This window comes from Pseudorasbora parva, chromosome 16 (genome assembly GCF_024679245.1).
Source record: "Pseudorasbora parva isolate DD20220531a chromosome 16, ASM2467924v1, whole genome shotgun sequence".
NCBI classification, from domain to species: domain Eukaryota; kingdom Metazoa; phylum Chordata; class Actinopteri; order Cypriniformes; family Gobionidae; genus Pseudorasbora; species Pseudorasbora parva.
The window spans coordinates 27,632,187-27,652,732 of NC_090187.1; the positions used below are offsets into that span (position 1 = coordinate 27,632,187).

The window sequence follows — 20,546 nt, forward strand, 5'->3', positions numbered from 1 at the left end:
ATTCAGTGATGCCCTGAATGTATAATGAACGGATGTATTTGAAAAAAAAAGATACGATGCGCCTTCACTAGATCAGTTGTGTATTTTACTGCAAATATTAAACTATAGTCTTTATGTAGTTTGGTGGTGTTAGTGCTTGCATGTATAGATATTTTTTATAATATATTTTAAACAACATCAATAATATATTATTTAATAATAATAATAATAATAATAATAATAATAATAATAATAATAATAATAATAACAGACTAATATTGTTGAAATAAAATTGTATAGGCCTATAATTATATAAATATATTTATAAATATAAATAAAAAATAATACATAATAGGCGATTCTAATAATAATCTAAATATCATATAGCTAATAATAATAATAAAAATATATACTTATTATTGTTATTATTATTTGTAGTCTTAGTATAATACATATTATATTATACATGTAGATTACTTTATTTTGATAATATAAAATGAATGTAAGTATTTATATACATAAGTATATGTATTATTTAAACAATTTATATAGTTCAGTGTTGTTAGCGTTTGCATGTAGATGTTGTTTATACAAATATAATAATAATAATAATAATATAATAATAACAATATATATATTTTTTTTTTTTTTTTTTTTTGCATTTCTTTGTTTTATTATAAAATGAATACAGGTATTATTTAAAATAACAATACAAATAAAATAAAATAAAAATTATTAGTATAAATTACATTTAATTCACACGTAAATCGAAATGCCAAATCCTCTTCGTTGGCTTTCAGAAGAGTATCTTGGCACTTTTGTGCGCATTCTTAATTGATTTCAAGAGGGTGTTACTTAGTATGTGTTGAGGAAGCATAAGAGGAAGAGGAGGAGGAGGAGAGAGAGAGAGAGAGAGAGAGAGAGAGAGAGAGAGAGAGAGAGAGAGAGAGAGAGAGAGAGAGAGAGAGAGAGAGAGAGAGAGAGAGAGAGAGAGCTGGAGTTGTATTGTATGAAGATCCGATGAAAGATAACACGCTATTGCAATAAGAGGGCAAGAGAGAGAGAGAGAGAGAGAGAGAGAGAGAGAGAGAGAGAGAGAGAGAGAGAGAGAGAGAGAGAGAGAGAGAGGTGGGGGCAGAATGACGTTGATTCGGGGCTATTGATCTCTCCCTCCCCTCTATATGGGGTCAGTAGTTTGATCAGAGCGCGCGCAGGATCACACAGAAGAGCCACACACGCGCTTTTGGCATGTAACACGAAGCGGTGCGTATATATCCAACAGGACACTCACTCATCAACAATCCGATCCCGTCTGTCTCTAAACTGATGACGGGAATTAATCAGATTATCCAGCAGGACAGGAGAGCGACACGTTATATCTCTGAAGAAAAGTAACTGGTGTGGATTGACAGATGGTGGTGCGCTCGAGATCAACAGATCTGATCATGAATCCGTTCAGAATCTCCGTGATGATGATGTTCATTTTTGCATCAGTTCATATCTCGTGCCCATCGCAGTTCCCCAGTCCGCTCATGTAAGTACTTTGATGTTGTCGTCAGGGTTTCAACTGTTGATTAAAATGCTTTTTTCCCTTCTTCATTCATACCGTGCTGGATGCACAAGGCTCAAACTATGTAATTTACTTGTGTTTAACGCAGACAAAAAACCTTCAAAGCTGAAACATAGACTTATAGACAGAGTGTGAATTGTGTTGGATGTTAGCCATTAACAGGGAACGGGTGTTTCATATAACAGAGTCATTCGCAATCGATTTTATGAATTATCCTGAATGATTAGGGCGAGGAGTCAGATATATTGCAGTTTCCTATTATCGATTTGTTTAATGAAAAAGCTTTCTTTCAAGGAATGGTTCACTTGAAGATGACAATTATGTCACTGTCCACTGTCTCTTGTTGCTGTATGACTTTCTTCTGTGGAACAAAAAAGAGAGAGGCATTTGGAAGATTTGTCTTTTCATAGAATGGGAGCTGATAACACACTTTTTTAGATACAAGCAAAATAACAAAAAGCACCATCAAATATGAATGAAAATATGACTCTTCAAGTCTTCAGATTGTGAGCTTCACCTCCAGGAAGCATGAGAGCTGCGGTGGCCGAATAGAGTCATTGAATTGAACTATTTGTAAAAGAATCAGTCCAATTTGTGGCCGATAAAAAAAAGAAAAAAAAAAAGAACTGTCTCAAAAGAATGATTCGTTCACTGCTTCACGAGACCCCTTTGGATTATCAGCGAATGACAAATTATATTTCACAAAGCTTATTTCATAGTTTATGGTGACACTGATCTTAAAGGTTATAGGTGAAAGGTTTCCATTGGCAAACAGATGACTGTGGTTTTCGTTTTCATTTTTTGAGTTGAGACCTTTGTTAACCTGATGATATTTAAATCTAAAAATAAGACAACAGGCAAGTTATATCTTCCGAGAGAAGTAGCTGTTGTGGATGTGTGAATAATTTTTGAGTTTGTACAGAAAACGTATGCTAATGTTGAGATTGATAGATCACTGTAAGACCCATTGCAGTACTTTGAGGTGTTCCTGATTTTGTCAGATGGATCGGAGATGAATTGCCATTATTGTCTGCAACAGCTCCTTAAAAAGTGACAGTTCCACCAGGTGGTTGTGACAGCAGGAAGAGAGAATAGGCTGTTTTCTCTCCATTACAGTTTCAACATGCCACACATTTTTACATGCTTTTAGAAATCCATAAACTGGCATTTCTGAATGCGATGATAGACAGAATTAGTGTATTTTTACACTGTGACTGCGGTCTCACATTGTTTTAGTGCATGGTTGGAAGAGCATTAACGCAATACTTTAAGGTACAGATTTAAAAGGATTATGCATAAGAAGCTGGACCTTTTGATTTGACCACCTGTTTGTTCTGCTCTCGAACATGCACTCAGTAAAAAAGAAACCTCTTGGGTGGCCTGGACTGACTGATACATGTGTAATGGCTGTAAAAAAATAAAAAAAAAACAGGGTGTAATTGTTCCATGACACCAGTGTTTTTCTTAAATGGTTTCTTCCGGTACATTTATGAGAATTGACATCAATAATCTTTAAAATAATGGAGAAAAACAACATTCTTTTTTTTATTTCCATGTCTGTTTTTATTTTCAATTACTGAACATTTTCTTGAAAAGGTTACAGCAGCATAGTATAGTGTGAATTAAAAACTAAGGGGAAAAATTTAATCGTTGTGAAAGATATTGTAAATTATTAAAAGCAAAACATGCAAGATTTTTGGATAAAAATATCCAAAAACCAGTAGAGCAATGATATATATTTTGATGACTTGTGTACTTACATTATCCCAAATGTTTCCAAGAATGTTTAAATCCAGAGAAACAAGCAATTTTAACCGGTATATGGAATATGTCCGTGCGTCACCTTTCAATTACGTCATACCAGCATTACCCTTGATATTCTGTAGAAACTCTGGAAACACCAATATAGTATGGTGCTTTAATATAATATGTGTTTTATTAGACAGGTGAGCAGCTGTTTGGATACATTCATCGACAGAAAACCAATCATGGTTATAAAGCTCAACACAGACTCCACTCTGCTGAAAACGGCCTAGCTGTAGGTGCTTGAGAACGACACTTTACTTGCTATGATAAGGAAATTCCGCGAAAGTGTTACTGGTATCTCCTTGATATTTTTTTCCTGTATTGTTTCTATTTAAAAATGGTGATACAATTTAAAGTATTTACTCTGGCTCTTGTTTTAAATCATTTTGTTCCATTATTATGCTGCTCGTTTTTCTGTTGTCGTTGTAAAAGCAGAATGTGGTGGTTGGTTGGTGTTGTATTTGTCCCTCCCCTCCTCCACTGTGATTGGACGGCTGGGTAAAAAGTGACGGTGATGAGCACTGCATTTTACTCAAAGTTGAACATTCTTCAACTCTCAGCGACTGGTAAAAAAAACACAGAGCGCTCTAGCATGAAAAAGAAGGTCAGCGCCTTGTTAAAATCCTGGCATTTTAAAAACCCTGCGCTCACACCCAGCAAAACAATTTTAAAAATATGCCAGCCATATAAAAAAAAAAAATCTTTGGTTGACACGGCCTTATAGTCTTATGCTTAAATCTTGTTTTCTTGATTTACCGTGAATACCATGCTTTACCATTGCCTAATATCGATCTAGCTCTGCAGTGTCCAACGAGTGTCTTATAGTAACTGCCGAGCGAACACACAGAGTAGCATTATAACATAACTTTCAACAAACGCAGATGTGTCTAATATGTTAAAAAAAAAGCGCTGTGTTACCCCACAAGAAGCGGAAGTGGTCGTCTGCGGTATAATAAAAACTCTGCTGCTCTACAGCCGTGTGTTGCGCTTGTCTCTCATTTGCAATCGCTCCAGCTGCCTCGTTTTGCTCCAAAGGTTTTTAAACCCACCCATATTCATACTACAGAAATGTTAATAAATATTTAGTACATTAGCTCATTCAAGAATTTGATTTCTGCCCGAGTCCTATTGGATTCTTTTCCACCGGCTGTAGAGGTGAAAACAACAACTCCAATGATTCTAAAAAATCAAGGCGTCGTCAAGCTATAGGGCTTTGTTTTCTATAAGAGACCTATAGCTGTGAAAATTACACATTGTGCCTTTAATTCATAAACACAAAGGGGGATTCTGTTGCATTGTAAATTTAAATTTATGCACACAAATATCAGTTACAAATTTGGATGAATAATAAAGTTTTATTTTCAACATTTGTAATAATAACGTCTCGGTTACGTATGGTAACCCTCATTCCTTGAAGGAGGGAACGGAGACGTACGTCGGACATCACTGACTGAAAGGGAAGAACTATTATAACTTAAAGGGTTACTTCAGCGATTAGCAAATGGCTTGTATCAGTAGAAACCCTGGAGTATATTCAAATGATTGTGCTTCCCCCCCTCATATCCCCCTGAGGGATTAAGATAAGAGTTCCCTTTATCGAGGGAACTCGCACTGCGTCATTGTAGATGACACAACGGGGAACGCCCTCGGCGTGACGCTGCTGAGTTCATATCAAAAAAGTCCAATCTTGATTGGTGTTGCGTGATGACGTAACGAGTGATGGCATACCCGGAGGTATAAAGGGACGCCGGCACAAACAAACGCAGCTTCCTGCTTTCAGCGGTCGCGCTCGGTGTTCTGTCTGTCTATTTGGTGTTGTTTGTCCCGTAGGGCTTTCATATCATTAGAAATGGCGAGCGAGCATTTCAGACGGTGTGTGCCTCCCTGTCCGCGTTTTATTTCGGGCATGGACACACACCAGCTGTGTGCAGTGTCTCGGCGTGCAGCACGCGGCGAGTGTGATAAGCTGCCGCTGAGTACTGCGCTCGCGGCTGGCTGTCTTTGACGAGGCCGGTCAGCCTCGCGAGCCTCGCGGTTCTGGGCCCGCTGTTGCTGAGGCAGAGCGGCGCCGCAGGTCGTGGGGCTCGCAGATGGATCTGTCAGCTGGATTAGGGAATGTTGAGGCATCTCTCTCTTCCTCTGACGATTCGGAGGATCTTCCGCCACGTGTGGAAGCCCGCGCTGCGGCTTCTTCCCACGAGGCGGAGGATCAGGTGCTCATGCTGTCCGATTCTGAGGGGTCGTTGACGATGAGCACCGAAGCAGGCGCAGTGGGGCAGTCGCCACCCCACTCGCAGGCTATGCTTGACTCGCGCTGTGGCCAAGCTTATTTTAGATTGGCCACAAGAGGAGGTGCACGTCCAGCCGCCAAGTAAGCTGGACGAGCGCTTCTTCAAGCGACGAGCCCAGCCTCCACGCCGGGGTCTGCCACAGTGAGCTGTGCAGGGCGTGGGAGAAACCCTTCTCAGCGCGTTTGACTACGCCCCCTGAGCTTGACTTCGCTAATGTGCTGGGGGCGTCTGAGAAGGGATATGTTGCGCTGCCGAGGGTAGGAGAGGCGCTCGCGGGCCACCTCTCACCCGAGACAGCAGCTTCATTAAAGACCCCAGCATTGCCCTCGAAACCATGCCGAGAGACATCGAAGCTGGTGGCGAGGGCATATAGTGCGGCTGGTCGCGCTGGTGGGTGCCTGCACACTCTCGCGGTTCTGCAGGCCTACCAAGTGGACTTGCTGAAGGAGCTCGATGAGGGCGAGGGTCCCTCTCCGGAGGATGTGACTGAGCTGAGGAAGGCAGCGGATTTGTCTCTCCGTGTCACCAAACAGGCGGCCCGTGATATCGGCCGCTCCATGGCGGGTTTGGTGTGCGCGGAGAGGCATCTCTGGCTTAACCTGTCGGGGATCAGGGAGAGAGACAGACACTTTCTCCTTGACTCCCCGATTTCGCCTTCTGGCCTTTTCGGCGGCGCTGTGAGCACCGTCGTTGAGAGGTTTCAGGAGGTGAAAAAGCAGGCTGCTGCATTCAGCCAGTTCATCCCTCGCCGCTGGGGCTCCTCCAGCAAGGCTGTCTCGAGTGGGCAGTCTCGGCCAGCACAGGGCTCCTCGCACCGTGAGGTGCAAAAGCAGAGCGTCGCTTCTCGTGCCCCTCCTGAGGGAGCCTGGCAGAAGAAGCGGCGCTCTCGCGGGAAGTCTTCGAAGCCGAAGACCGACCTGAGGGAGGTCATTCAGGCTAAGAAGGCTTCCAAGCGGTCCTAGCTGCGGCAGGGCCGCTGAGAGCTGTCCCCCACGGGGCGGAGCGACCGAGGTCGTTCTCCCCCCGAAGCTCTCGGGAAATCGATGTTGTGCTCTCGCAGTCAAAAGGGCTCCGGACCACGTCATTTCCCCATGTTCGCGCGCGGCTCTGGCCAGCACATATAAAATCTGCGGCAGAGCAGCGATTGCGTTCACACACCGAAAATCTACCTCGATTAGTCCCTGCTGGTTATCCGCTTCAGGGGGTCAAGGAGAGGTTCGGTCGATACCCCAGACCAGCCTCGAGAGGCTGGTACCCTTATCAGAGTATCTCGGCGCATGGTCATGCCTTCCGAATATCTCTGTGTGGGCCCTGCGCACTGTAGAACGGGGCTACAGACTGCAGTTCAGAGTTCCCCCCCCCAAAATTTGGGGGAATAGTCTGGACAGTGGTCGGTCCCGAGCAGGTGGGGGTAATGGGGCAGGAAGTACACTCTCTGCTGGTAAAAGGGGCGATAGAAAGGGTCCCCCCGCCAGAGAGGGAGGTCGGGTTCTACAGCCGGTACTTCATAGTCCCCAAGAAGGATGGGGGGTTGCGTCCAATTTTAGATCTCAGGCTTCTGAATCGGTCTCTGAGGAGATACAGGTTCAGGATGCTAACTATTCCTGTTATCGTGAGTCAGATCCAGTTCGAGGACTGGTTCGTCACGATAGATCTAAAGGACGCTTACTTCCATATATCCATCCTTCCCAGTCACAGGAAGTTCCTGAGGTTCGCTTTCGGGGGCGAAGCGTTCCAATATCGGGTCCTTCCCTTTGGTCTAGCCTTGTTGCCTCGTACCTTCACAAAGTGCATGGACGCAGCCCTGGCTCCGCTAAGACTCCAGGGCATCCGTGTACTGAATTATATCGACGACTGGTTGATCATGGCCAGATCGTACGATATGGCAGTTCAGCATCGAGATGCTGTTTTAGCCCACATGAGGTGCTTGGGGCTGAGACTCAACGTGAAAAAGAGTGCGTTGACGCCCTCCCAGAGAATCACGTTCCTGGGAATAGTGTGGGACTCGGTAACGATGCGGGCACACATGTCACCCGCACGTATCGAGACCATACGGGCGGAAGTCTCCAGTATAAGGTTGGGTCACAGCATCACTGTCAAGCAGTTCCAGAGACTGCTGGGCCTCATGGCAGCAGCGTCCAGTGTGATTCCGCTCGGCCTGCTCCACATGAGACCGCTACAGTGGTGGCTAAGAACCAAGGGGTTTTCTTCGAAAGGGAAACCCTTCCGTATGATCAGGGTAACGCGCAAATGCATTCGTTCCCTAGTTATATGGAAGAAACCTTGGTTTCTGTCCCTGGGGCTGGTATTGGGAGCATCACGTTGCCGGAAAACCGTTTCAACAGATGCATCCCTTACTGGTTGGGGCACGGTCATGGAAGGCCGAGGAGCGAGAGGTCCTTGGACAGCCCAGCATGCTTCATGGCACATCAACTGCCTAGAGATGCTGGCGGTCTGGAAAGCTCTGAGGAGTTTTCTCGAGGACCTTCGCGGCCACCATGTCCTGATACGATCCGACAACACTGCCGTAGTATCGTATCTAAATCATCAGGGGGGTCTGAGATCGCGCCCTCTGTACAGACTGGCGCATCAGGTCCTCCTGTGGTCCCACGGGAAACTGTCGTCTCTCAGGGCAGTTTACATCCCGGGGGACCAGAACCAGGGAGCAGACATCCTGTCGAGGCAGGGGCTGAGGCCCGGGGAGTGGCGTCTCCATCCAGAGGTGGTGGAGGCCATATGCGAGAGGTTTGGCCAAATGGAAGTGGATTTGTTTGCGTCTCGAGAGACGACCCACTGTCCACTTTGGTTCTCCCTCAGGCATCCGGCTCCGTTGGGCCTGGATGCCATGTCACAGGCGTGGCCGAGGCTGCGTCTGTACGCATTTCCCCTGATTGCTCTGCTCCCGGGAGTTCTGGAGCGTGTCCGCCGGGAAGGCATTTGCCTGCTTCTGATAGCACCCCGGTGGCCGACCAGGGTATGGTTCTCCGACATTATGGACCTGCTAGACGACCTTCCATGGCAGATTCCTCTGAGGAGGGATCTGTTGACTCAGGCGGGGGGCTCGATCTTTCACCCCCAGCCAGAGTTATGGAACCTGTGGGCTTGGCCCCTGAGGGGGCAGAGCTCATAGAAGAAGGGCTGTCAGCAGGTGTCGTGGAGACTATACTCAGCTCCAGGGCTCCTTCCACCAGGAAGCTGTACAACTTGAAGTGGAGAGTGTTCTCCATGTGGTGTAGAGACCATGAAGTAGACCCAGTGAACTGCGCTGTGGCTTCAGTACTGGAGTTTCTGCAAGATCGGTTTTCCGCCGGGCTTACCCCGTCCACACTTAAGGTGTATGTGGCAGCGATAGGAGCTTTCCACGCACCATTAGGTGAAGGACCTCTGGGGAGGCACCATCTGGTTGTACGGTTCCTCCGAGGAGCGCGGAGGATGAGACCTGTGGCTCGTTCCAGGATCCCTGCGTGGGATCTGGCAGTGGTGCTCGAAGGGTTGGTTGAGGCCCCCTTCGAACCACTGGAGTTGGCTGAGGCCAAGAACCTTACGCTTAAGGTAGCTTTTCTCTTAGCTATCACCTCTCTGAGGAGGGTGGGGGACCTTCAGGCATTGGCAGTCACACCCAATTGCTTGGAGTTTGCCCCAGGCGGCGTGAAAGCTATCTTGCGGCCGATCCCGGGATACGTTCCCAAGGTACCGTCTAATGCGGTGCGGTCGGTGGTTCTCCAGGCTTTTCATCCCCCGCCTCATGTGACGGCAGATGAGGGCAGGCTTCACCTCCTCTGCCCGGTGCGGGCATTGAGGATTTATTTGGAGAGGTCTGCCCAGTGGAGGAAGTCAGACCAGTTGTTAGTGTGCTTTGGTCCACCTAGGAAAGGGCTGCCTGCGGCAAAACAGACGATTAGTAACTGGATTGTCCAGGCAAAAGCCACGGCCTATCAGGTGCGCAACTTGCCTTCACCGATAGCTGTGAGGGCTCATTCTACCAGGGGCATGGCCTCCTCGGTAGCCCTCCTTTCCGGAGCTTCTTTGCAAGAGATTTGCGAGGCGGCTGGGTGGGCCACACCGCATACTTTCGTGAGATATTATAGTCTGCACCTCCCGGCGACGCCAGGCGCTAGGGTGCTCGCCCCCTGATTATGCACTCCGGTTCATGTCATGGGGCGCAAGATAGGCGAGGACTAGTGGGTACTCGTTCCCCGATGTGTCATCTACGATGACGCAGTGCGAGTTCCCTCGATAAAGGGAACGTCTCGGGTTATGAATATAACCCATGTTCCCTGAGAGGGAACGAGACACTGCGTCTCGTAGCCCCGCCTATCTACAGAGCAGCCCGCTTCATAGCAGTAAGCTGCGTTTGTTTGTGCCGGCGTCCCTTTATACCTCCGGGTATGCCGTCACTCGTTACGTCATCACGCAACACCAATCAAGATTGGACTTTTTTGATATGAACTCAGCAGCGTCACGCCGAGGGCGTTCCCCGATGTGTCATCTACGATGACGCAGTGTCTCGTTCCCTCTCAGGGAACATGGGTTATATTCATAACCCGAGACGATTTATGCATTTTATTTCTGGAAAAATTCCTCTCATGACGCAAATTGACCATATTTGCGTCATCTTTGGAATTTTTGGCCAAAGGCTAAAGACTACAGCCATCAGAAGGAGCCATTTCCACATGTTTTCAACACGCATGGAGGATGTAGATCACACTCCCAGCACTCAGCTCGCAGCTACAGGCATTCATGGAAACTGAACTAGATGCTGAGAGCAATGTAAGTGTTTTAACATCTCAAATTAATTTCTATAAAATAATTCTATAGTTGTAGTGCCTGTTCTCAAACTCAGTCACTGTAATCCAGTAGTTGTGGCTTTGGGAATGGCCTAACAGGGCAGCAAAGCATTCTGGGAATTGTAGTCTTTCATCCCCATGAGACAAAAATTAATTTTCTGTCTTTTCTCAGTCTAGAAGGCACCAAATTCAAAAATAATTTCACATTTCTACTACATTAATGACCCAGTTTAAATACAGATTCATCTTTCCAGCGCTGAAGTACCTTGAAGTACTTTGAAAGATATGATAATTAAAAAAAACCTGAAGTATTCTAAACCTTTGACTGCAAATGTATAAATAATTGTTTTTAATCAATTGTGCAATGCAAAAATGCATTGAGCCATACTGTCCCCCCTGTCTGTTCTGTTCTAGAAAGTACAATGGTTGTTGAGATCATTACTGTTGGAGAGAGAGAAAAGGCACCATCTGGTTGTACGGTTCCTCCGAGGAGCGCGGAGGATGAGACCTGTGGCTCGTTCCAGGATCCCTGCGTGGGATCTGGCAGTGGTGCTCGAAGGGTTGGTTGAGGCCCCCTTCGAACCACTGGAGTTGGCTGAGGCCAAGAACCTTACGCTTAAGGTAGCTTTTCTCTTAGCCATCACCTCTCTGAGGAGGGTGGGGGACCTTCAGGCATTGGCAGTCACACCCAATTGCTTGGAGTTTGCCCCAGGCGGCGTGAAAGCTATCTTGCGGCCGATCCCGGGATACGTTCCCAAGGTACCGTCTAATGCGGTGCGGTCGGTGGTTCTCCAGGCTTTTCATCCCCCGCCTCATGTGACGGCAGATGAGGGCAGGCTTCACCTCCTCTGCCCGGTGCGGGCATTGAGGATTTATTTGGAGAGGTCTGCCCAGTGGAGGAAGTCAGACCAGTTGTTAGTGTGCTTTGGTCCACCTAGGAAAGGGCTGCCTGCGGCAAAACAGACGATTAGTAACTGGATTGTCCAGGCAAAAGCCACGGCCTATCAGGTGCGCAACTTGCCTTCACCGATAGCCGTGAGGGCTCATTCTACCAGGGGCATGGCCTCCTTGGTAGCCCTCCTTTCCGGAGCTTCTTTGCAAGAGATTTGCGAGGCGGCTGGGTGGGCCACACCGCATACTTTCGTGAGATATTATAGTGTGCACCTCCCGGCGACGCCAGGCGCTAGGGTGCTCGCCCCCTGATTATGCACTCCGGTTCATGTCATGGGGCGCAAGATAGGCGAGGACTAGTGGGTACTCGTTCCCCGATGTGTCATCTACGATGACGCAGTGCGAGTTCCCTCGATAAAGGGAACGTCTCGGGTTATGAATATAACCCATGTTCCCTGAGAGGGAACGAGACACTGCGTCTCGTAGCCCCGCCTATCTACAGAGCAGCCCGCTTCATAGCAGTAAGCTGCGTTTGTTTGTGCCGGCGTCCCTTTATACCTCCGGGTATGCCGTCACTCGTTACGTCATCACGCAACACCAATCAAGATTGGACTTTTTTGATATGAACTCAGCAGCGTCACGCCGAGGGCGTTCCCCGATGTGTCATCTACGATGACGCAGTGTCTCGTTCCCTCTCAGGGAACATGGGTTATATTCATAACCCGAGACGATTTATGCATTTTATTTCTGGAAAAATTCCTCTCATGACGCAAATTGACCATATTTGCGTCATCTTTGGAATTTTTGGCCAAAGGCTAAAGACTACAGCCATCAGAAGGAGCCATTTCCACATGTTTTCAACACGCATGGAGGATGTAGATCACACTCCCAGCACTCAGCTCGCAGCTACAGGCATTCTGGAAACTGAACTAGATGCTGAGAGCAATGTAAGTGTTTTAACATCTCAAATTAATTTCTATAAAATAATTCTATAGTTGTAGTGCCTGTTCTCAAACTCAGTCACTGTAATCCAGTAGTTGTGGCTTTGGGAATGGCCTAACAGGGCAGCAAAGCATTCTGGGAATTGTAGTCTTTCATCCCCATGAGACAAAAATTAATTTTCTGTCTTTTCTCAGTCTAGAAGGCACCAAATTCAAAAATAATTTCACATTTCTACTACATTAATGACCCAGTTTAAATACAGATTCATCTTTCCAGCGCTGAAGTACCTTGAAGTACTTTGAAAGATATGATAATTAAAAAAAACCTGAAGTATTCTAAACCTTTGACTGCAAATGTATAAATAATTGTTTTTAATCAATTGTGCAATGCAAAAATGCATTGAGCCATACTGTCCCCCCTGTCTGTTCTGTTCTAGAAAGTACAATGGTTGTTGAGATCATTACTGTTGGAGAGAGAGAAAAGATGCATCAAGACAAAAATGTCAAAACGTTAATAAAACACTTTAGGCTTTCCTTCCCTTCTGTACCTCTGATACACTAATAAATGAAGTGAGAGTACTCAATAACTAATCCACTCAAGGAATGGAGTGACATAAGCCACAGTGCTCTTCTGATTTCTTTCAGTTGGTATTAGTGCAGAAACAGGCTCTTTCGAGAGAGAACTGAGGGAGGATTCCCACAGAGAGATGACGAAGGTGATCACTGTGACTGTGTCCTCCTGGCAGCCAGAGACACCTGTCCCCTGTCCCTCAGTCCCACACTGGCCCACTAACTGACACAGAGAGAGGTGACTCACCAGTGGAGGGAACAAGATATAGGTTATGCTGTAAGTGACAGTTTTTAAGAGCACACAAATGCATAGGTTGTATAAGACAAATGCTCCGAAAATGAAAAGTTCACCCAATACGCTCATTCTAGTTGTGCAAAGTTTTTATTACGGTAAATTTAAATAATATTTAAATAATAGCACTTAAAATTAATGCTTTGCAGACAAGCAGGCCTTGATGAATAAAACCACATAAAATAATTACATAAATTCTTAAGTAAAATGAGCTGTGCAGGTTGTCTAAATCATCCTTTTGATTATTAATTTGAATAATATCATTCAAGGGATATGATTTTTTTTAAAGAAATACATCAATACTTTTATTCAGAAGAGGCAAAAGTGACAGTTTTAAATTGTTATAACAATTTATATTTTAACCAATTCAACTCTGCGCCTCACCCGTGATTCCAATATGGCATCCGTCATAATTATTCAAAACATGCCGCAGAGCTGAAGTGGTAAATAAATATAAATTAAATAAATAAATAATTCATTAATCAAAGAATCCTGAAAAAAATCGATTTCCACAAAATATTAAGCAGCACTACTTTTTACAACACTGATAATAATAAAGACATGTTTCTTGAGCTGCAAATCATCATATTAGACCGATTTCTGAAGGATCACTGAGGACTGGAGTAATGATGTTGAAAATTCAGCTGTGACATCACAGGAATTTAAAAATATATTAAATAAAATGAGGTTATAAGTATAAAAGAGGTTACATTCTAATAATGTTTCATCATATTACTTATTTTACTGTATTTTTGTATTTGGCTTGGTGAACATAAGAGACTTCTTTCCTAAACTTTTTTTCTGACCCCAAACTTTTGGACAGTAGTATATGTTTGACATACTTGCATTGCATTTAAGGTATATGGTTTATTAGTTTGTGTATTTCCTGAGAAACACACACTGACTTTGGTGTTTTAGTGCCGTGCTCTACAGTTTAAACCGACAGGAATATTCACTCTTTCTACCCCTGTTTGACTAATGTAATATTTTTATGGAAGAAATAATCACAGGATTTGTCAAAGCGTGCAAATTTAGTGGCATTGGAGCTGCCCTAACGTAGACACGTCTGACATACTGGTGCCCCCTTAAAAATAGGTGTTTGGTGCCCCAGCCTAGAATCTTACAATTGTTCCTAGCAGCAACTGTATGGAGCTTAGACATAAGTTCTTTTAAGAAAAAAAGCTTAGAGTCACAGTTCTGTTCCCCTGTCAGATGAGCGCTAATCCTCAGCCTGTAAAGGGATTAAATAGCTTATTATAGAGGAGCGCAGGGAAATCTCTGAATGGACCTTGGAAATGGAAGTGAATGAAAGCACACATTCGCAGGAATAAACTCATTATGATGGCTGACAAATTACCTTTTTAGCAGAATTCATCTAAAGAACTGTGGCCATTTCCTTTGACTAGATATTGTATCTTATATATTGCACTAGATAGGCCTATATTTTAATTTATGATAATGCTGTGTGGAAGTACCATTAAAAATACATGAACAGTTAGGTAACACTGTACATGTGGCATGTATATATGCTACATTAATATTCTTATTGGATTAATTATGCCTAATAATACACTCGCAACACTGGGTGGCTGATGTAAAGAGTGCATGACGAAGGAGTGCGATTATAATCCACACAGAAAACTATGGAGATCATAGGAGTAATAAACAGCGATATTACATTGACGCGCAAACAGCATCAGACCAGGGAACTAAACGGGTGCATTTCCCAAAACTAGTGATGTTAACAGTGATACCAAAGCTCCGAAGCTCGTGTCAAAAAATTAAACTATTTTCAGTGAAGTATCGATGCTCGACCAAAATCACATAACTTATGAGGTCCGAAGCTTCGTTTCACACACGCCCACGTGACTGCTTCGTACTCTGAGTCAGAAAGCGCGACACGGGTGGTTAGAACTGCTAACCACTACTTTATTGTGTGTGTGTGTGTGTGTGTGTGTGTGTGTGTGTGTGTGTGTGTGTTTATTTAGTCTACTTGCTTTATTCTGTATCAAGTTCCCTTATCGAGGGAACTTCCCACTGCGTCGAAACGCTTTGGGGATGCTCCCTAAGCATCAGCGAATCTGAAGCCTGAATAAACACTAGTCCAATCCGATTGGTCGTGCGTGATGACGTCATTGTGACGGCGTACCCGGAAGTATAAAAGGGGGGCCGGCGCATAATGGCGGCAGTTATTGCTCTTCAGCATAGCGCTCTCTGTTTGGTCTGTCTATTTACTGTTGTCTGTCCAGTTGCGAGTGTGTGTGTGAAAGATTTATTTAAAAAGTATGGAAGAGAGAAGGAGTGCATTTAGGCAGTGTGTGCATCCGTGTCCCCGTTACATCTCGGGATCGGATACACACCTGTTATGTGTGCAGTGTCTGGGTGTTCAGCACGCTCGGGCGGCTCTCGAGGGAGCCGCCTGTGAACACTGCGAGCTGCTGACACTCAGACTGCTCCGCTCTCGGCTGGCCGTGTTCGATGAGACCGGCCAGCCTCGTGAGCCCCGTGGTTCTGGACCCGCGGTCGCTGAGGCGGCTCGGCGTCGCAGATCATGGGGCTCACAGCGGGACTTGTCAGAGGGTTTCGGGACTGCCGCGGCACTTTCCCAATTCTCCCCTGACAGTTCCGACGATCTTCCTCCCCGTGTGGAAGCCCGCTTGGCGGCATCTTCCCCCGGGTTGGAGGGTCCGATGCTTGAGCTGTCTGATTCTGAGGAATTAGATGTGCTCAGCATCGAGGCGGGTGACGTTAAAACACCATACACACTGCTTCACTCATAAAATAAGGTGCTCAGGCAGTCCCCGAGGGGGCTGCCTGTAGTAACCCGGTGTTCTCCGTTCCCGTGCGGAAGCCCGCGATGCGGCTCTTCCCCGGGAGGGAGAACCAGATGCTTGAGCGATCTGATTCCGAGGAATTAGATGTGCTCAGCGTCGACGGAGTGAAGCAAACGAGAGCCCGCCACCTTATAATGCAGGCTCGATCTCGCGCGTTGCCGAGGCAGCGCGTGCATTAAGGGTCTGCAACAGAAGTGAACACACGCTATATGTGTACATGTGATACTGTTTAGCGAGGCTTGCAGTCAGCCCCTGAGGGTGCTGGCTGTGGTCGTTGAGAAATGTCTCGTAGCGTACAGAAACGTGCGTTTTCGAGTGTTTCAGCCTCGCGCCTGTGGCTTTCATCTCGAGGGATGAAAGCCAAATATGTTGGGAACGATTCGAATCTCGCGTTGCTGAGGCAGCGTGTAGATGACGAGTAGTTGAATACATATTTAAACAGTATGGTCTGGTGATTAGGGCTGCATTTAATTCTGAGGAATTTAAATTAAACATTATCTGACTTTGAGGAGTTAGATATGTCTATTCAGCCTATCATTCAGCATGTTCACGTGATGGGTGATTATGGTGGCATTTATTTCTGAGGAATTAAATGGGATTTATCTAACTTTGAGTAGTTAGATTATCAGCCTATCATCCCAGTTGTGTTCACTATTTGGGTGTTTTTGGTGGCATTTAATTCTGTGCAATTAAATGGGATTTATCTAACTTTGAGGAGTTAGGTATTTCAGCCTATCATCCAAATTGTGTTGCTCCCGGGGAGCGTTCGAGATCGCCTCCTCTGTGGAGTCTTCTGGAAGTCGATGCTGCGATCCGCCGTCTACGACGCTCGGGCCACATTGGCTTCCAGCGAACGCATGCTGCTCTAGCCGCCTCTAGAAAGACTGCAGCTGGGCAGCAAACGCGTTCGCACACCGAAAATCCTCCCCGACTAAGCCCTGCCGGGTGGCCGCTTCAGGGGGTCGGGCAGGAGGCTCGGTGGGTACCAGAGACCAGCCTTGAGAGGCTGGTTCCCCTAGTAGAATATATCAGCGCATAGTCATTATGCTCCTGAATATATCTGTTGGGCCCTGTGTACCATGGGCAAAGGGTGCAGACTGCAGTTCAGTGTTCCACCACCGGGGTTCATCGGTGTGGCCTGGATAGTGGTGTGCCCAGCCCAGTGGCCTGCTGGCCAGCCCCCTCTCCAGAGGAGCGATCGAGGTCGCCTCCTCTGTGGAGTTTTCTGGAAGTCGATGCTGCGATCCGCCGTCTATGACGCTCGGGCCACATTGACTTCCTGCGAACACATGCTACTCTAGCCGCCTCTAGGGAGACCTCGGCTGGGCAGCGAACGTGTTCGCACACCGAAAATCCTCCCCGACTAAGCCCTGCCGGGTGGCCGCTTCAGGGGGTCGGGCAGGAGGTTTGGTGGGTACCAGAGACCAGCCTTGAGAGGCTGGTTCCCCTAGTAGAATATCTCGGCGCATGGTTATGCTCCCGAATATATCTGCTGGGGCCCTGTGTACCTTGGGCAAAGGGTAGAGACTGCAGTTCAGCGTTCCACCACCGGGGTTCATCGGTGTGGCCTGAATAGTGGTGTGCCCAGCCCAGTGGCAGGTAGGGAACAGGAAGTGTGCTCCCTGAGGGTAAAGGAGGCTATATTGTGTATCCCTCCGCCAGACAGGGAGTCCGGCTTTACGGTCGCTACCTCATGGTTCCCAAAGAGGATGGAAGAGTGCGTCTATTATTAAATCGGAGGTACTTGAACCGTTCTCTGAGGAGATTCAGGTTCAAGATGCTCATTATCCCATCGTGAGTCAGATCCAGTCCGAGGACTGGTTCGTCACGATGTATCTAAAGACGCATATTTCATATCTCCATCCTTCCTGCCCACAGGAGGCCTGAGGTTCGCTTTCGGGGGCGAGGCGTACCAATATCGGGTTCTTCCCTTCGGCCTCACTGTTAAGCACACCACTGTGAAGCACTTTCAGAGTGCTGGGGCACATGGCAGCAGCGTCCAACATGATACCGTTCGGCCTGCTACACATGAGACCCCTCCAGTGGTGGTTGAAAACCAAGGGGTTTTCCCCCAGAGGGAATCCTTTTCGTATGATCAGGGTAACGCGCAGATGCCTTCGTTCCCTAGTCATATGGAAGAAACCTTGGTTTCTGTCCCAGGGGCCAGTGTTGGGAGCGTCCTGTTGCCGGAAATCCGTTTCAACAGACGCCTCCCTCACTGGTTGGGGCGCGGTCATGGACGGCCGCTTTGCGAGGGGCCCATGGGAGGGCCGTCATTCCTCCTGGCACATAAATTGCCTGGAGATGATGGCGGTCTACAAAGCTCTCAGGAGCTTTTCTCCCGGACCTCCGCGGCCAACATGTCCTGGTGCGGACAGACAATACGGCTGTCGTAGCGTACCTCAATCGCCAGGGAGGGGTAAGATCGCGCCCTCTGTGCAGATTGGCGCATCTAATCCTCCTGTGGTCCCAGGGGAAACTGTTGTCCATCAGGGCAATGTATGTCCCGGGGGTTCAAAATCAGGGAGCAGACATCCTGTCGAGGCAGGGGCTGAGGCCCGGGGAGTGGCGGCTCCACCCCGAAGTGGTGGAGGCCATATGCAAGAGGTTCGGCCCAGTGGAAGTGGATCTGTTTGCGTCTCGAGAGACGTCCCACTGTCCACTGTGGTTCTCCCTCACGCATCCAGCCCCGTTGGGGTTGGATGCCATGGTGCAGACGTGGCCGAGGCTGCGTCTGTACGCATTTCCCCCGATTGCTCTGCTCCCGGGAGTCCTGGAGAGGGTCCGTCGGCAGGGGGTCAGTCTACTTCTGGTAGCACCCCGTTGGCCGACGCGAGTTTGGTTCTCAGATATCATAGCCCTGCTGGCAGGTCATCCATGGCAGATTCCTCTGAGGAGGGATCTCCTGTCTCAGGCGGCGGGGACGATATTCCACCCCCGGCCGGAGATTTGGAACCTTTGGGTCTGGCCCCTGAGGGGGCCAGGTACCTAGAGGCTGGCCTGTCGGCAGACGTGGTAGAGACCTTACTCAGTTCCAGGGCTCCGTCCACAAGGAGACTGTACAGCCTCAAGTGGAATGTGTTTTCCACTTGGTGTAGGGGGCGTGAGGTGGACCCAGTTAACTGCCCAGTGGCTTCAGTGCTGGAGTTCCTCCAAGATCGCTTCTCTGCGGGCCTAACCCCGTCCACACTCAAGGTGTACGTGGCTGCCATTGCGGCTTTCCACACTCCTCTGGGTGATGGGCCTCTGGGTAGGCACCAGTTGGTTGTACAGTTCCTCCGTGGGGCTCGGAGGATGAGGCCTGTGGCTCAGTCCAGAGTTCCAACCTGGGACCTGGCAGTGGTTCTCGAGGGGTTGGCTGAGGCCCCCCTTCAAGCCACTGGAGTCAGCAGAACCGAAAAATCTGACCCTTAAGGTGGCTTTTCTACTCGCCATCTCCTCTCTAAGGAGAATGGGGGATCTCCAGGCCTTGGCAGTAACGCCGACTTGCCTGGAGTTTGCCCTGGGTGGAGTGAAGGCCATCTTACACCCTAGGCCGGGCTATGTGCCTAAGGTCCCATCGAGGGTGGTCAGGTCTTTGGTTCTGCAGGCATTTCATCCTCCGCCTCACGTGACGGCGGAAGAGGGGAGACTTCACCTACTCTGCCCGGTCAGGGCACTCAGGGTGTATCTGGCGAAGTCCGCACAGTGGAGGAGATCTCAACAATTGTTGGTGTGCTTTGGCTCACCCAAGAAGGGGTTGCCTGCGTCTACCCAGACAATCAGTAACTGGATTGTCCAGGCAATAACCAGGGCTTATCAGGTGCGCAGTTTGCCTTCACCTGTAGCCGTGAGGGCACATTCCACCAGAGGCATGGCCTCTTCGGTGGCCCTCCTTTCTGGGGTCCCCTTGCAGGATATCTGCGAGGCGGCGGGGTGGGCTACTCCACACACTTTATCAGGTTCTATAGCCTGGATCTCCCTGCGACGCCTGGCGCGAGGGTGCTCCAACCCTAGTTGTGCCCGGTCTCCGGCTTCACACTAGGACAGGCGCTACCCTCGGTGTGGCCTAGTGGGTACTCGTTCCCCAAAGCGTTTCGACGCAGTGGGAAGTTCCCTCGATAAGGGAACGGCTCGGGTTATGTATATAACCCTTGTTCCCTGAGAGGGAACGAGCACTGCGTCGTACCGCCACACCTCGGCACGCCTGGAGCGCATGCTTCAGAGCAAAAAACTGCCGCCATTATGCGCCGGCCCCCCTTTTATACTTCCGGGTACGCCGTCACAATGACGTCATCACGCACGACCAATCGGATTGGACTAGTGTTTATTCAGGCTTCAGATTCGCTGATGCTTAGGGAGCATCCCCAAAGCGTTTCGACGCAGTGCTCGTTCCCTCTCAGGGAACAAGGGTTATATACATAACCCGAGCCGTTTTATTTGTTTACAAACAGGAAAAATGTCCGCATTCACAAAACAAAATTTTGTTTCTAGAAGTATGCAATGGAAAAGATTGTTGTCATGCATTTGACATATTGATTCATTCATTTATACATATCCATTTTTTTATTTTTTTTTTGCATGGTTGAAAAAAAAAAATGCAACA

At 47.6% G+C, this 20,546-nt stretch overlaps 1 protein-coding gene across 3 annotated transcripts in view; it reads left to right on the forward strand.

Annotated features, from left to right (window-relative positions):
• The first annotated feature begins 1,090 nt into the window (after positions 1-1,090).
• Positions 1,091-20,546, forward strand: part of LOC137043742 (voltage-dependent calcium channel subunit alpha-2/delta-1) — a 169,178-nt gene continuing 149,722 nt past the window's right edge. Inside the window, exons 1-2 of one of the 3 annotated variants that reach the window (XM_067420148.1) lie at positions 1,108-1,242; positions 1,336-1,513. In XM_067420148.1, the coding sequence (XP_067276249.1) occupies positions 1,392-1,513 (122 nt within the window). In that variant the 5' untranslated portion in view covers positions 1,108-1,242; positions 1,336-1,391. Of the gene's footprint in view, positions 1,514-20,546 lie in introns of all 3 variants that reach the window. The other 2 variants (XM_067420149.1, XM_067420147.1) reach the window with 2 other exon arrangements.